This window comes from Benincasa hispida, chromosome 6 (assembly GCF_009727055.1).
Source record: "Benincasa hispida cultivar B227 chromosome 6, ASM972705v1, whole genome shotgun sequence".
In the NCBI taxonomy this organism is placed as follows: Eukaryota; Viridiplantae; Streptophyta; class Magnoliopsida; order Cucurbitales; family Cucurbitaceae; genus Benincasa; species Benincasa hispida.
The window spans coordinates 54,712,748-54,729,405 of record NC_052354.1 but is presented as its reverse complement, the minus strand read 5'-3'; the positions used below and the strand labels follow the sequence as shown (position 1 = coordinate 54,729,405).

General features: G+C 32.6%; 2 protein-coding genes across 2 annotated transcripts; one reads left to right on the top strand and one right to left on the bottom strand.

Annotated features, from left to right (window-relative positions):
* Positions 1-3,131: 3,131 nt before the first annotated feature.
* On the bottom strand, positions 3,132-6,659 carry LOC120079502 (protein BUNDLE SHEATH DEFECTIVE 2, chloroplastic-like). The gene is made up of 5 exons (XM_039033710.1): positions 6,473-6,659; positions 6,256-6,353; positions 5,298-5,370; positions 4,131-4,227; positions 3,132-3,482 (listed from the first exon to the last, which is right to left on the bottom strand). Exons 1-5 carry the CDS (start codon positions 6,537-6,539, stop codon positions 3,404-3,406), a joined length of 414 nt encoding a protein of 137 aa, XP_038889638.1. The 5' UTR covers positions 6,540-6,659; the 3' UTR covers positions 3,132-3,403.
* Positions 6,660-7,768: 1,109 nt separating this feature from the next.
* LOC120079360 lies at positions 7,769-11,244 on the top strand. Its single transcript, XM_039033521.1, has 9 exons — positions 7,769-7,914; positions 8,142-8,272; positions 8,840-8,912; positions 9,427-9,509; positions 9,666-9,704; positions 9,903-9,973; positions 10,050-10,164; positions 10,280-10,387; positions 11,008-11,244. Exons 1-8 carry the CDS (start codon positions 7,869-7,871, stop codon positions 10,352-10,354), a joined length of 633 nt encoding a protein of 210 aa, XP_038889449.1. The 5' UTR covers positions 7,769-7,868; the 3' UTR covers positions 10,355-10,387; positions 11,008-11,244.
* Positions 11,245-16,658: the final 5,414 nt, after the last annotated feature.

Genomic DNA, 16,658 nt, shown 5'->3' with positions numbered 1-16,658 from the left:
AGATGGATGAATCAAATTAATATACAAAATTATATACTTGGAATAAAATTTGTGAAGTAAATTGGTAAAGAGTGACATAAGAATATAAATTACTTTTATTATGGGGTAAGGGTAGTTCTTTGATGGTTGCTTTTTGGAAAAAAAAAAAAAAAGAAAAAAATATATTTCATAAGGATTATATACCTTCATTTAGAAAAAAATATATATATATTTAATAATTTTGACATTGAATAAAGAAAAATCTTTTGTAAACAAAATTGAATGTTGTTTTTCTATTATATTAGGATCCAACCTATCAAATCAATTTTTGAGGAAAATTATAATAACTAAATCTTCTCATGTTTTTAAGGATTTTTTTTAAGTGTTACTTGGATTTATTTATTTATTTTTGTTGTTGATATCTGATTTTGATGATTTTTTTAGTATGCGACTAAGATATGAATATTTGAAAAGAAAAAAAAAACAAAATAAAAAACTATGATTAGACTAAAATGTTTATTTAGAAAAATAGAAGTACCTTCATTTTTAATTTATTTATTCTAAATTATAAAACTTCAAGAGCTTTTAACATTTAAATATAATAAATAGATATATAAAAATATTATAGTAAATAAAGATACAAAAAGAGATCGATAAATCAAATTGAAATACATAACGATATAGTTGGATTAGAATAAAATTTGTGAAATATAATTTATATGAAAGTAACATAATACCATAAAATATTACTTTAATTATGGGATAGTTATTTGAGGGTTGCTTTTTGGAAGGAAAATAAGGAAGAAAAAAAAAATTCATAAGCAGTATATATCTCAATTTTTGTATCGAAGGAAAATCCTATCGTAAACAAAATTTATAATAAGTGAAATTGATAGTTGTTTTCTTATCATCAGGATCCCAAATCATAATTTTTTTTAAAAAATATATATATAATAACTAAATCTTCTCCAATTATTGTTTAACTTAGAAAGAATTGATAAAACAAATCAAAGTCTGTATTGTTAATCAAATTTACTTTTTGAGTTTATTGATACATGATTTTAATGAATCTTTTTTAAGTAGCCACTAAGTTAAAAATTGTCAAAAGAAAAAAAAAATATATATATATAAACAACAACACCAAAAACAAGGATCGGAGGAAAAAACTACCTTCATATTTTAAATATTTCAATTTATTTTTTCTTAAAATATAAAACATCCTTTTGTTTTTAACATGTAAATGAAAAAAATAAGGAGTTTAATATTTCTTTAACAATAAATAAATAATTTTATGTATGTTAATGAAAATGACCAATTTAATTGGAGCAAATAAATCAAACATTAAGTTTAAAAAATCGATCAAATAAAATTTGAAAATTTGAACTTACTAAGTTTTAAAAAATCAACAAAAGGTATGATTAAATATAATGTATAATGGTGAACTGAACCAAAACATCTACAATGATGGATTTCATATTGAGAGTGGGAAGAAACTATAATGTTCATAGAAAGAACTATGTATACGATAATAATAGGGAAATAATTTTGAAATTTTAAACTTACTAATTTTAAAAAAATAACAAAAAAGATAGACTAAATTTACAATGGTAGATTGAACTATAACATCTACAATGATGGATTTAGAATTAAGAATGAGAAGAATTTATAATGCTAGTAGAAATAACTATGTATACAATAATAATATGGATATAAATTTGAAAATTAACCTCTACATAGAAAAACAAAGACATTGAATTTGGTTTGGATTTAGATTAGAGATTTTCACAAACTATTCAATTTGAAATCATAAAAAGACAAATTACCAGAAGTGTAGACAATACAAAAAGAAGGTCAATGTCATGCTTCAACATCGTTACGATTCCTTTATAGAGATTTGAAGGAAAAATTTGGAACATGTTGTAAATATGGAGAAATCAGGTGGGTTACCAAGAAGGATTGATGAAACACAATCGTGACAAACAATCACATGAAAGGGTGGAGTAAATAGATTCAACGATAGTAATAACTAATAAGGGTATAATAAGTAGTAACTAACCTAAGAGATAGGAGGGTATAATGAGAATTTGTTTAAAATGGAAGGGCAATATAGGAAGATAAAGATTCTTGCATATGTCTCTATTTAATATAGTATAGATATAGATTTTTTAAATAAAGGAAGTTTAAGGGTATTTGTTATAATTTAACCTTTTTCTTTTTAAGTTTTTAAAGCATTTCTATTTAGTCCAACCAATATTTTAAATATATTTATATGGAAGAAAATTTTAATGGAAATACTGATAAAATGTTGATATCGATAAATATTTTTAAAAAAATTATAAAAACAAAATTAAAAAAAGTACATTTTACACTCTATAAACAAGTTAAAATGTTTATTACTTATATTGTAAATCCACATTAGTTATATCTCGTTACTTCTTTCTTTTTTTAATCTTACATAGATTTTTTACGATAGAATAGAAGTGTCAATTCACTCATTTGTTGATGTCAAACTCGTAGATATGTGAAAATATCGATGAAAACATCTTACATAGACAAAAAAGAAAAAAAAAATTAACACCATGAGTCCAACTATGTAGGTGTGAAGATTCAAATATCAAGTTTTTTAAAAATGTAATTAACCGTCTTGGCTATACTAGTTTTGCTAAAGAGACGTTCCTTTCGGTCTAGAGATAGAGGTTAGAAATATGATCCATATGTTAGTTCTCCATTTGTTATATATAGATATTGTTTAATTTATTTGGATTGAATTGATAATATTAATTTTCTTTTATTAGGAAGAAATTATTTTAAATAACAAAACTGCTGAAAATATTTACAAATAATAACAAGATATCTCTTATATGTAATGACACGAATAGATACAAATAAAGTCTATCCTGATTTGTTGTAGAAAGATAGTAAAATTTTACTATATTTGTAAATATTTTGATTCATTTTTCTATATTTGAAAATAGTCATTTATTAGTCTCCCCATGAACTTAACAACTAAATAGATGACACGTGAAAACCTAATTCCCAACTTCTATGAATATCTTTAGCTTTGACGTATAGTATTAAATTTAATCGTTTGTATTTTACTAATCATCTCAATATGCTATTAAACATTAAAATAAAATTTTAAAAAAGAAGACTTTTCTTGGGACAATTTTTTTTATAATTGAGAAACCTAAAATCATATACTGGTCATATATTACATCTCAAAAATCTCAAATCTTCGGGGGAATGCAACCAAAGCAGAAAAGCATTCATAATTTTCAATTACAAACTTGGGAATTATGTGAACCATTATACAAAATTACTCAAATTAATACGTTTTTTCATCTCAGATAGGTCATTAATTGACTTAAAATACTCCAATTTCTGATGCAGGTGAAAGAAAATTCATACTTTGCAGTACAAAGTACTAACTGTCAGCTGTACTCATAAATCCACCCACAAAACCAGCTCCATTACAGCCCCCACAAAGGATATCCCTTTTGCCTCTGCATTGTTAAAGACATTAACTAGTTCAGAACCTCAAATTTAATCATTAATAAGATTATAATCTACTCTATATCATTAATTATTTCAAGAAAATCTATCAGATATCTCGAAAGGAACAATGGTTGTGATTGAAATAGCCTTATTTCAACAAATGCAATGAGAACTCTAAATAGGTTCTTTGGAATTAGACTGAACTCGTTGATAATAGATGCAATGGTTTGTGTCAACTCCAGCATAACTCAACTAATCAAGGCATATATCACGATCGAGAGGTTAGAGTTTCGAGTCTTACCCATGTATTATTGAACTAATTGTAAATGCAATGGTTTATACACTGTTAGGGAACGTTCTAGTTAAGTAGATGACCCGTTAGGACCATCAGAGTGAAACTTTAAGCCCACATACGGTTGCTTGGTTTGTGAGCCAAACACCTCCTTACAATAAAACTTACAAATTGTGCAACTTATATTTGGAAGAATTAGATGAAAGCTTGACCACTCACTATTTTCCATCCTAGTACTTGCAAGTTGTAAATTATCTAAACCATTTTGGTTTACATGTCTTTATAATTCAAACCTCTAGAATGAAGCCAAGTAATAAGACAGACAAAACAACATTAAGATCAAGGAGAGTTTGTTCATCAGTACCTGCACAACCAGCATAAGCTACCAGCTTTAAACTGTCCATTGAAGTGATCCACTGAATTAACTCCTGTTCCTTTACACTGAGAACATAGGACAGCACCTAAAAATTGAGAAGAAAAAATTATATGTTAACTCAGTCTCAATGCTTGTTCAATCTCTCAACTTTGTTCAAGTGGGGCTGTGTGTAATTTTCAGATCGAAAAGAAAACAAAAGAGAGGCATTTTTATTCGGGCCTGCAGCAATGTTTGAACCTCCATTTAAGAGTTTTGTGAGCTTTTGTAGAGTGATTCATGAGAAGATAAATCATTATCGAGTAATTGTAAACTCTTGTACTTTTTCTCCTAGAAATTAAAGTGAAAATTGCCTCGGTAGCAGAGAGCTAGATGTAGCCACATGGGGTGAACCGATATAAATTCGGTGTTAATTTCTCCTCCGTTATCTTGATTTTACCATCTTCTTATTGCTTAGGAGTTTTAGGTTGGTTTATCTTTTCTTTTAAGTTGAGTTCCAATTGTTTCTTATTCAATACTTGGAACTAATATTTGATATGGGATTTGGATAATATATTGTGTTGGAATGGGCTGATTAAATTTAGAAGATATATTATTGCTCCCCAACATTGAGCTTACAAAATCTTTACATTGTTATTCTTATTTCTTCATTTTTTTTCTTACAACATGTGGGGTGTCGGGAATTGAACCTCATACCGTTTGAGCTATGCTCATGTTGGCTCTTATTCCCTCCATTTGAGAACATATGATGTATATCTTCTCTAAAATATTGAATGAATTAAGACCAAAGGTTACACTATTTCTTTCTCTCTCAAAATCTATCAACTGATCTTCTGTTTATCTATTTCCAACCATATTTGCTTTCTTCTAAGTTTGATCAAATGTGCCTGCAACTGTATAAAATCAAGTTCTACCAGCCTTTTCATAATAACCAAAAGAACATAGTCAAACTAATGGTTCATTTTACCAACCTTTTTTTCATTTTTTGATAAGAGAGAACTTTCATTCAGTTACCTCATCCTTTTTAAGAGTTATTAACGTATATTTTGTTACCATTCAAAAGTTTGAGAGAAAGTTGGGAATTTGAAACAGAAGAAACACATATTAACTGAAGGAATAAAGAAGGAGGTCCCTATTTTCTATGGAGATGACACATACCATTTCCATCGCAGTCAGTGCAAACAATGCTTTTGTATTTTGTGGTTTGGTTACTATCTGCACCATCTGAAGCCTGTCAAAGCAAGAATAAAACACATTCTGAGAAACTGAAAAAGAAGACTAAATTGTGTTCTTCTTCTTCATGCAGTTCAATAGTGAGTTAAATAGGGATCAAGTAACGAGGTCTTTTTGTAACTATGATTTTAGTTTGATTTTGTTGGATTGGAGTCTAGTCTTTGGGTCTTCTACTCTTGTGGGCTTGCTTTTTTCGTATTACTTTGTATATTATTTCATTTTTCTCGATGAAAGCTTGGTTTCTTATATATATATTAAAAAAAGGTGTAATCAGGTTGAATTGGATTTGTTTTAAGCCAAAACTGACATCAAGACCAATTTTCTTAAGAAATCAAACCAACCAACCATTATACTTCGAAGTTCTAACCATCAAAACCAACTTGATTTGGTCAGTTTCATCTTACATCCATGTATTTCAACTCAATTAATATTCATCTACCTAGCTAATGGTTATTCAAACAAACATTTCCACTCATACATTAAGATGTTCCTATTAAATCTATTGGAATGTCTTGAATCTATTATTTAGCGCTTCGACCAAGTACGAGAGTCTCTAACCCTAGAAGCATATCGGTAAATTAAATTATTCTTTCTAATAAAATTGCTCTCTCACTCTACTCATGAATGTAGTTAACACACTGTTGGCAAACCATGTACTAATTCTCTATTGCTTTAAGTTTACTGTCCATTTTTATTTGTCAATTTCTTAACAAAACCCTTAGCCAAAGACAAACGGTAGAGAATTAAAGACTATTCCATAGTTTCCAGTTCCACAATCCGCTGAATTTCCAACAACTTATCCACAAAACAGACATAACCAAACAAGTTCATTTCATTTGAAAGAAGGAAAATAGGAAAGAAATGCCAAGAGAGACAACCATACCTTGACCTCAAAAGACAAAAGCCTAATGGGGTTTGTTCTTTGAAAAGCTTTATTTATCCTAAAAGCCTTCTGAGGCACTGAATTTCCAAGAAGAACCCCTGCAAAATGCGAAAGGGAAGGACTATAAACACATTTTGAAAGGGAAATCAACAGAAACAAAACCAGACAACTTTTGCAGAGAAAAGTTCATAAAGAGCTGATTTGAAGAAGAAAATACCAGAGTTGGGCTTGCTTGAGTGATTAAAGGAGCAAATGGGTGTGGAAGAACATGTAGAGAAAGCCATTTAAATGGGGCTTTGGAGTTCGAATTTGTTCTTGAGGAGAGAAATTCAGAAGTTTTCCGATGAGCTTTAACGTTCTGCTTCTGCAGTGTGTTGATGATGGTATTGTCTGTGATTTAGTTGGTGGGAAATGAAGCAAATTTAACCAGATAAGGCCCATCATCCCCTCCACTTAATTACCAAATTACCCCTGTCGATATTTTTTCCTTCAAAAAGCTAGATTGGTAAAGGAAAAAAAAAAATCATTTCTTATCCTAAAAAAAAATGCATTTTCGTCCCTAAACATTTAAAAATGCATTTTCGTCCCTAAACATTTATAAAAGTAATCTTCTCTTTGAACTCTAGAGAGTAATACATTTATAGAAGTAATCTAGTCTATGAACTCTAAAGAGTAATAATTTAGTTTAAATATTTTTAAACAATTTAATAATTTAGTTTAAATATTTTTAAACAATTTAATAATTTAGTATCTAAACTTTAATAAATAATAATTTAGTTTATATATTTTAAAATTTATAAGAATTTAGCCCTAATATAAAAAACCTCTTCAAATTTAAGTGTCAACTTTTATTACGTAACGATTTTAGCCTTTATAGTTTATAAAAAAATAATTTTTGAACAATTTATCAATCAATGTGTGTAAGAAATTTCATTAAATCTTAATAATATATTTCACAGTAAAGACTAAATTGCTACAAATTATAAAGTACAAGAACTATATTATCACATTAAAATTCAAAAACTAAATTGTTACAAATTTAAAAATACACGAACTAAATTATTACTTTTATAAAAGTTTAGAAACCAAAGTGTGTTTTTAACCAAATTTGATAATCCTAAAATTTTAATCTAATGAAAATAGATCTTAAACTTTGATAGTGTCTTAATTTTACTCTAAACTTAAATAGATATTATAATTAATATATTTTACTACACTTTTATCTTGTGTGCGTTTGTTCAATAGTTGATTTGTGCATCGGTGGAGTTTAATTGGGTGTCATACTTAGATTTTTTTGTTAAAATAAGTAATTTGTGGGAAAAAAAAGAGATTATTTACAGCAATTAATGGAAACTAATGAGTTTGCAAACTTATAGGAGAGAGCACCAAAAGACCACGAATTTACTCATCAATCATACATTTTCATCACAAATGTTTCAAATTTTTTTACAAGGGCATTTAAATAAATTGCTCATTTTTGTGAGGACTCAGGGGTATTTGTGTAAATTCAGTCTTCTGCATGAGGCAACACTTTCACTTCCACTCATTTCTCGTCCTCATAAAAAAGCAGCAATTTTGATTTGTTTTTAGACAACAGAAGCGAATTCAGGATCATGGGTTGCACTCTCTTCTCTTCTTCTCGATTTTTCTCTTGCCCAAGTGAGTTTCTTAGTTTCTAGGTCCTTAAGATAAGAACTCTTGTGTAATATATGCCCTGTTTCTTCAGGATTTTACCCTTTTCTTCAATTCAAGGGAGACGTCATTTCTTTTTGCCTTTACAAATTCTGATACTTGGTTCCTTAGTCTCAATTTCAATTTCTCAGAAATGGGTTTGATTTTTGTGGGAAAAAAATTGCTGAAGAAGAATTAATTGTGTGTTTGATCAGATAAAGAAGTGGATGGTTCTCTGAGGAATTTGAGAAGCTCATTCTATGGTGCCCATATAGTGTTTGATAAAAATTTTCTGAGAAGAAACATAAAATGTAGCGGTCGTAGCTTCTCTGTCGTGGCCTCAGTGGTTTTCTTCCTCACCTTTCTTCATTTACTTTCAATGTCTGATGAATTTATTCCTTTTGTCTTTTTGGCGTTGCATTTATCCACATGTCTTCTTCCAACATTGCTTTTATAAAATGCAGAACTTTTTTTAGACGGTTTTATGATTCTTAAAACATCAGATCTATTTTGTTTGCTTAAACCTTTAGTTGGAACTTTGATGCTTATTTACAACACGACCGAACTCTGTGGTTAAAACATCTGCACCTTCTCGTCAGATTGAAGTAAAATCTTCACCTCATACTAAAAAAAGTCTTTAAAAAATGTTTGGATTACTTTAACCTTTGTATTAATTTCGTTTTGGTACCTAAACTTTCAAATATTTTGTTTTAATTCTTTTTCTTTCTTTCTTTTTTTTTTTATTCTGCCAGCGGACTTATTTTGTTGTAATTCCTTCACTTCCAATGTTTTTGAATAAAAACTTTTATCTTGTATTCACTTCATTGTAGGTCTATGTTTATCTCTACAGTTTTTTATTATTTATTTCTTTATAGTGAAAAGAAAAAAAGAAACTAACTTTTGTGTTTCATAGCTTGGAAGGAGGGTCAAGGGCCGAGAGACTGTAATTCCTGATCCAGATTACAGAATTCCAATAATTTTACTTGGTGGGTACTAAAGAACTCTTTGCCTGCTAAGTCTTGATTTGCACACTTTAGAAGTCCAGACATTTTGAGGATAAAAACTGCTGTTGAAAATTGACGGGTTTTGGGGTTAGTTCTCAAATGTCGTGTAAAATCCAGGTAAAAAAAGGTGACAGTGATAAAACATACATATAATTGCACTTTCTACTTTCTCCAAAGTACATTGTGAATATCATTTGGCATGTTAGAAAGCAAGGTTCTCTAGTGTCAAAGTCACTCCTCTGACTAAGCTATGCTTGGAGAATAATGCATTTTGTATTTTCATAATCATCTAATGTAGTCCACTTTAGCCGAGCACATTGCTTTATCTCTGGATTCTACATGAAATACCTTGTATCATTGAGGATTTGTCCTTTCTTTTTTACTAAGATTTTACGTAGAACTGTGTTTACATCTCTAACAAATTAATGCAGACCATTATCTTTCTTAGCAGTTTACCCTTCCACTTCATCTTTTAAGTACATCATAATTGTAACAGGTGCTGCTGGCGGGTTAGCTTATACTGATAATTTGCTACCAGCTGTACCTATTGGTCTTCTTGGGCTACTGCTACTGGTCCAGGTAATAATAAAAAAGAATAGACCTTCAAGAAAGAAAGTTTCACTCCTAAGATCTTAATATATATTCAGAAGATGCCTTCAAATTTCTTAATAAGGTATTGAAAATGCATGTATGTTTTTCTAAGTATCAGTTGATGGTTTTTCTTCCTTCTTCCAGGCTACTCGAGTAAGATTTGTCTTTGACAATGAGGCATTGGTATGTCTGCTGAAATTCGGAAAATATTTGTTTATCGTCATATCCAATATGGAATCTGGAAAAGTGGAGATATTTTTCGTTTTTCTTTGCATTGGTGAAGGAGTTTAAATTTCTTTTTGATTCTCTTGAGACCCATGTCTCTGCAAAAGTTATCTAGATTCAAGAATGACAAGATCAGTCTTATGTTATGTGATTTAGGAGGTAAAAATAGGCGATCAGCTTGAAGACTCTGGTGAAAATGCCTTTGTGGGTGGAAAGAATCGTTGGAAGTAGGTAGCTTTACGCACCCGAATGAACTGCATATATAAAGTGAATTGAATCCATGTTATTTACTAATTACTGCAGATATTCCACTTTCGTGAACTGGGAGTTATGGTGGCCAAATTTTCCCATTCTGGTGTACTTCAAAGAAACTCAAACAAAGCCAGAAGGCCAAGTGCACTTCTTCCCAGTAATATTTGTAAGTTCTAATTGATGCAAATGAGGTTTTCCTAATGATACCTTGTTATCTTCACTAGAAGAATTTGACTGGTGGGAAGTTTTGTTAGCAAACTGCAATTTTCTTTAATGATCAGAATGGGAAGCAACTGTATGATGTCATGGTGGAAAGAGCTGGTCCTTCAAAAACTAGTGGACCGAAAGAATCCTAAAGAACAGACCCTTTTTCCAGTAAACTTGATCAGGTAAACACTAACTTGAGATTTGAAAGGTTTAAGTTTGTAATAATCTAGTCTTCGTGCTTTCAAATTTGTAACTATTTAGTTCCTAAACTTTAATATGTAGCAACTTTAAAGTTTGTAACCATTAAATCTCTATCGTGAACAATAATATTAAGATTTATTGGAATTCCTTGGATATGTAGATTTTTTTTAATACCTCCTTGCATATGTAGATTGAGTAACTGATTAGAGATTGGATGTTCTTAGAAACTAAAAAAACTAAATTATCCATAATAAAAACTGACGCTTAATTTTGATGAGATTTTTCATGGCAATGATCAAATTGTTTTAAATTTGGATAACAGAAGTTTAAGAAACTCTTCAATGAAAGTTCAAGAACCATAAATGCTTCTTCACCAAAGGATTGCCATGAAATAAGTACTTTGATGGTTCAATCCTTTTGATAAGTCCAGACTCGAAATAGAGAGCAACTTTGAAATTTACTGAGAGTTCTAAGTTCTTGACTGAACCATTTGTTTGCAACAGGCTATGAATCATTAGCAACCAGTGTCTTCAACTACTCTTAATATTTGTGTACATATTCAAAAGGTCTCATATATTTCGATGTCTAACTCTCACTGCAGGAAAGCTATGGGCGTGGCCACAACCAGTTGAGTTTCACATCAAGATCCTTCTCCATGTACATAATTCATAGACCAGATTTTGAGGCTGCTTTAGTGACAGCCAAACTTTAGAGTATCACCATATAAGTATATTGATAATACCCATAGACGGTAAGAGATAACATTCATACTGTGAGAATTGAGTATCTTTATATGAAAATTATACCAAGTCTAATGTTACCCTTAAACCGTTTTCTATTCTCATAGCTTATGACTGAAGCATGTAGGGGAACAAGTGAAAACTAATTCAACCAATTTGATTTAGTTGGACGGAAGCAAGAATATTTGTCGATATGTCGATATGTCAATATGTCCCCACCTCCAAATGTCGTTCAACTAAAACTAGAGAGAGAGAGAAAAAAAAAGCTCGTTTCTAAGGCTTGTGGTTACGACTAAGAACACCAACACCATTAAATGCGTTTGAAAAATTAGTAAGTTAGGGTTTTTTTGTACAGATGGTCTCATTTGAAAGGCCCAAATGAGAAATGGAAAGTGGTCTTCTGCTTACATCATAAATATGTGATTTTACTAATTCGTCCCTGAGATGCACCTCTTGCGCTTGCCAATACGAATTTACTCAATCCTCGATGGCTTGTTACATGTTCTTCGATGCACGGTCATTCAATACCAAACTTCATGGTCACTCGATACGGTTGCAATCGTCACGTGTATACTTGATCATATCCACGTCATACTCGACGCTCGATTACTTTATACTCGATTATTTTGAATTCATAACCTGTTTGAAGGTCACTCGATACCAGCTTCATGGTCACTTGATATGGTTGCAATTGACACGTGTATACTTGATCATATCAACGTCATACTCGATGCTCGATTAATTTATACTCGATTATTTTGAATTCATAACCTGTTTGAAGGCATTTGAAGTCCATTATTTCACCACTTCCCACGAGCTCAGACTATTCTTTTTGTTCGTCCGATTGTATATTCTTCGACGACAACACCTCTACACTCGAAACTCCATTATCTCTAGTTCAGGTAACATTCTTCTCCTTGTTTGTAGTTTGGCACCATTAACTCGAAACTCGACTATCATCAGGTAACATTCTTCTTCTTTTTTGTATTTTGGCACTATTCACTCAAAACTTGACTATCTCTGCATCATGTTCCTTGATATACGCTTCCATGTTACTTGATGCTCGACCGACACGATTTTCATTTTTGTTTTCATATCTTGCATGTTTGGCTGGACTTCAAGTTTGTTTCGTTTCAATTTTCATATTTTTGTTATTTCAGACCGTTTGGAGTTTAGGGTTTGAGTTGGATAATGCATGAAGGTGGAAAATCAAACCGAATGCTCAACAATCGACCATCTAGTCACTTGTAATGTAGCGAGTAAGGGACACCATGTAGCATGTATCGGATATGAGAAATCGAGTATCTTATATCATGCATCGAGGAACGTGCATCATATATCGAGTATTGAACAGAATTCTTATTTATTTCTTTTTTTTTTGTTGTTCTGTATAGTATGGCTAGAAAATTCAAGATTCCTTACTCCCACTCAGCTTGCCCTCTTCAGGAAGACTGTATTTGGGTGATTTGTGGACATGAACATTATCTTCAATAGTCCATTGGTCCATTACATTCTATTGAGGGAGGTTGAAGACCATAGGAAGGGCTCAATGACATTCAATTTGAATGTTACAATTGTAACATTCACCAAAGAAGACTTCCTATTGGTGACGGGATTGTGGTGGTCACCTAATCGAATAGTTATGAGGAGGGCTGAAGAAACTGAATCTCTACGTAATAAGTACTTGAAGAATGATTTCACAGGGCACGTCCATATTGGTACCTTAGAGACAATGTACAAAGAGATGAAGTTTGAGAATGATATGGATGTTGTGAAGATGACATTGGTCTACTACACTGAATTGGTTATGATGGGAAGGGAGAAGATGAAGGCCAATGTCGACAAGACCTTATTAATTGACATGGAGGATTTAGATTACTTTAACTCCATGGATTGGGGAAATGTGTTGTGGGAGAGGACGTTACTTGGACTACATAGAGGATTGAGTGGCAAGTCTGAGAACTACAAAAAAAGGTCCAAAATCAATAAAAACTACATTGTCAAGTACAACATAACGGGGATTTCGTCATGCTTTTTAGGTAATATTTATTCATTGGCCATAGGAGATCTACTAATTGTAACGCCAATGTCAGTTACCACTTATGCTTATCTTATAATCGTTTATGAATTGTGGAAGGTGTGGGCATACGAGATCATTTCAATGGTTGTCGGAAAAGTTGCAACCTGACTCAATGGGCATGTCGTACCTCAATTCCCGAGGTGGGAGTGTACGTACTCACTCCCAACCAAAACAATAGTGCGAGATATGTTTGAGTCCATCGAGGTTAGTGTATTACATCACAATTTACTTGGATTTAAGGTGAATGTCACATATAACTAACAAATTGTTCGTTTTTTTGTATAGACAAGGATCACACCCACACCATTGATCTTGTCCGATAGGGATAGGTGGTATAGGGACACTAGGATCGATGAACGACCCGTATACGAGTGCATTGATGCCAAGTGACCTCCTTAGAGACACATAGATCACCTATGATGAGGATGCTCGTAGTCACTCTAATGACTACGAAAGTCACGAGCATCAAGCCCACGAGCCAGAACTCAATGAGCATCGGTCTCACGAGCTCCCTACCGACAAGTGTGAGATTTACCCTCTTCATAGTGAGTTTCACGAGCTCCCTACTGATGAGCATATGCCCCCAATTAAGGAGCGAGGGTCACCTCAGTTAAATACAGCGCATTCTGAGCCCATGAGGGGTATGGGCATTCACACATTGCTCCGTGACATAGATCAGAGAGTGGTTATGATGGAACATAAATTGGACAATGTACAATCATACTTGAAAGATGTGAAGTCTGACTTGTGTGTCCTTCAGGCCAACGTACAAACAATCACCAGCCTACTGCGGTCATTGTGTTAGATACCTAATATCATCTTAAACTTATTCTAATATAAATCTATATCATGTTGTGTTTGACCTAACATGCTTCGTAAATTATATAGGGTTTTCGCATGGAGTCCATCGAGACTATTGACCTCATTCCTCCACATTCCATCGAGACCCATGACCTAACCCCTTCATCAGCCATTGATCTCGTGACCCAGAGTTCTAGGACCTTATTCTTCCACCCACCACCAAGACCAGTGACCCCATTCCTCCACCTTCCACTGAGTCATGTGAATCTATTCCTCCATCAGCCACTGAGATCCAGAACCCCATTCCTCCACCTTCAACAGAGCTTCTGAACTGTGAGGGGAAACAAAGAAAAACAAGTAGGAAGAGGAAGCCAACACAACCATACACCTTTCCAATTGACACGGTAAGAGCGACTGGAAAAAAATAGAAATTCATTCAGCTCGGTGAATATCTGATTGACATCATCCCCTACGACCCGACACACGCTATTCTAGAGGACTTGATGAATGAGTTCTTGGTCTGGTTGAATAGCGTGGACATGGGTCCTCACTAGCCAAGGAATGAAGTCCTATTTAAGATAAATTGCACGATGGGGTTGTTCCGGGAGTTGACACGTGATAGTAATTAGGTTGAGAACGACGTAAATTACCATCCTTTATTACATTTATATGCTTGTTAATTACTATTCACATTCTTTGACTTAACTTGCAAATTACAGGTTCTCAACTCTTTATTCATGTTTCTCCGTCAGAAGTTTATTAGCCGGTTAGAGATATGTGCTCATCGGTTCACGACATTGCCACATGGCATATTGGTATATATTATAGATTGTTTAAATTTTAATGTACAATTTTTCATTATTGATATACACTTGAATCTATTGTTATCTATTTTGCAGAGTCAATTGAACCTCTAAGGTCCAGATAGCTTGTTCGAGGCCATACATGGGAAAACGATGGAAGAAGCTGCTAAAGTATGGAAGAATGAGCACAGTATATCGGTTACGTGCTTGGATTGATACCTGAACATTAGCTCGGATGGGCAGATGTTGATTACATCTATAGCCCAGTCAACTACAAGTAACATTTGTTTATGTTGGTCGTGGACATGAATATCGGATGCATCCTTTTGTATGACTCACTACCGAAGTACATCACAACGAAGGATCTACTAAAATTCTTGGTGCCTCTATGCTTTACTTTCCCTTCACTGGCACAATTTTGCAGCCTATATGATGCAAAACCCAGCCTTACACCCAGTCTTTGGAAGCTGAGCCGTATCAATACAGGCGCACTACAAGGGCATACACCTGACTGTGGGATATTCAGTCTCAAGTACTTTGAGTCCTTGGTGACCGGGACGAGTATAGAGAGCTTATGATAGGATAAGATGCATGATTTCAGGTTGCAGTTGGTGCCGAGTTATGGGCAGATCACTTTTTTTATTAGGGCAGATCAATTTTTCTATGTAAATTTTGACATTATTTTGACATTATTTATATGAATTTTTATACCATCTATGTGAATTTTGACATTATTTGTAAATCTAACACAATATTTTGACATTATTTGTAAATCAAACCGAATCCGAATTGTATATAGTATGATGTCGAGTTGTGGGCAGATCGATTTTTTTATTGGGGTTTTCCATGTAAATTTTGCCACTATTTGTAAATCTATACCATCTATGTAAATTTTGACATTATTTGTAAATCTGAGACAATATAACCGAGTATATAGTACATGTAAATCAACCATATATATAGTCAATGTTTATCGAGTATTGTCGAGTATCGTGTAACATACACCGAGTATATAGTACATGTAAATCAATCATTTAGATAGTCAATGTTTATCGAGTATTGTCAAGTATCGTGTTGTTGGGTTGAATGTTCTAAAACTCGCAATTTGTAAAGTTAAACATTTTCTATTATCAATAAAAATGTCATTCAACATTTATTCAATAAAGTTGTTATTGAATTTGTAAATTACACTTGTAAAGACTAAATCTAATAAACTAAGATCCATGACTATTATGCGAATACTTGAATTTTATGTGGAGACATAAAGATGAATCAAGTTCGAGTAAATAGCCAAAACAGTCTATAGGATACGAATAAGGTTGTGTGCCTTATTTTGGTAACATTATCGGATGCGGCCCATTCTATAGTTATTATAATTTGTTGTAAAGTGCTACAAACGAAGTGATCCTGATTCATTCATGTATTGACATGAGGAGTGGGGGCATCCTATGCAATGAGTTTGCATAAGATTGGGCCAAGAAATAAGCCATTCTTATTTTATAACACTGTTTACTGTTTAAGACTGACTATTTCGCTTCGATAACCTAGGTAACTCGATATTAATCCTAAGCTAACTATGAACTCCTGTTTATTTGAGATTATCTTTAGATTTTCATAGGTGATGGTTGGTTCAACAGTGCTGGCTCAATAAGCCTCCCATTTCAGGGGTAAGATCGAGTAGATAGTTGGGGACATAGGGTGCAAGATGAAATTCACGCCTATCCGATTTATGGATAGGAGGAAGGTTGTTCTCTTAAGTGCTGAATCTAGTTCCTGAACAAGGGGTTCCACTCTCTCATTGTCCCGAGAGGGATCTGGTTTAGTGATT

Coding starts and splice junctions, on each gene's coding strand:
- LOC120079360 (XM_039033521.1), top strand. CDS start 7,869: ATGGGTTGCACTCTCTTCTCTTCTTCTCGATTTTTCTCTTGCCCAA. Junction 9,510..9,665: donor GGCTACTGCTACTGGTCCAG/GTAATAATAAAA, acceptor TCCTTCTTCCAG/GCTACTCGAGTAAGATTTGT. Junction 9,974..10,049: donor GGTGGAAAGAATCGTTGGAA/GTAGGTAGCTTT, acceptor TAATTACTGCAG/ATATTCCACTTTCGTGAACT.
- LOC120079502 (XM_039033710.1), bottom strand. CDS start 6,539: ATGGCTTTCTCTACATGTTCTTCCACACCCATTTGCTCCTTTAATCAC. Junction 5,371..6,255: donor TTTTGTCTTTTGAGGTCAAG/GTATGGTTGTCT, acceptor TTGCTTTGACAG/GCTTCAGATGGTGCAGATAG. Junction 3,483..4,130: donor AGCTTATGCTGGTTGTGCAG/GTACTGATGAAC, acceptor TTAACAATGCAG/AGGCAAAAGGGATATCCTTT.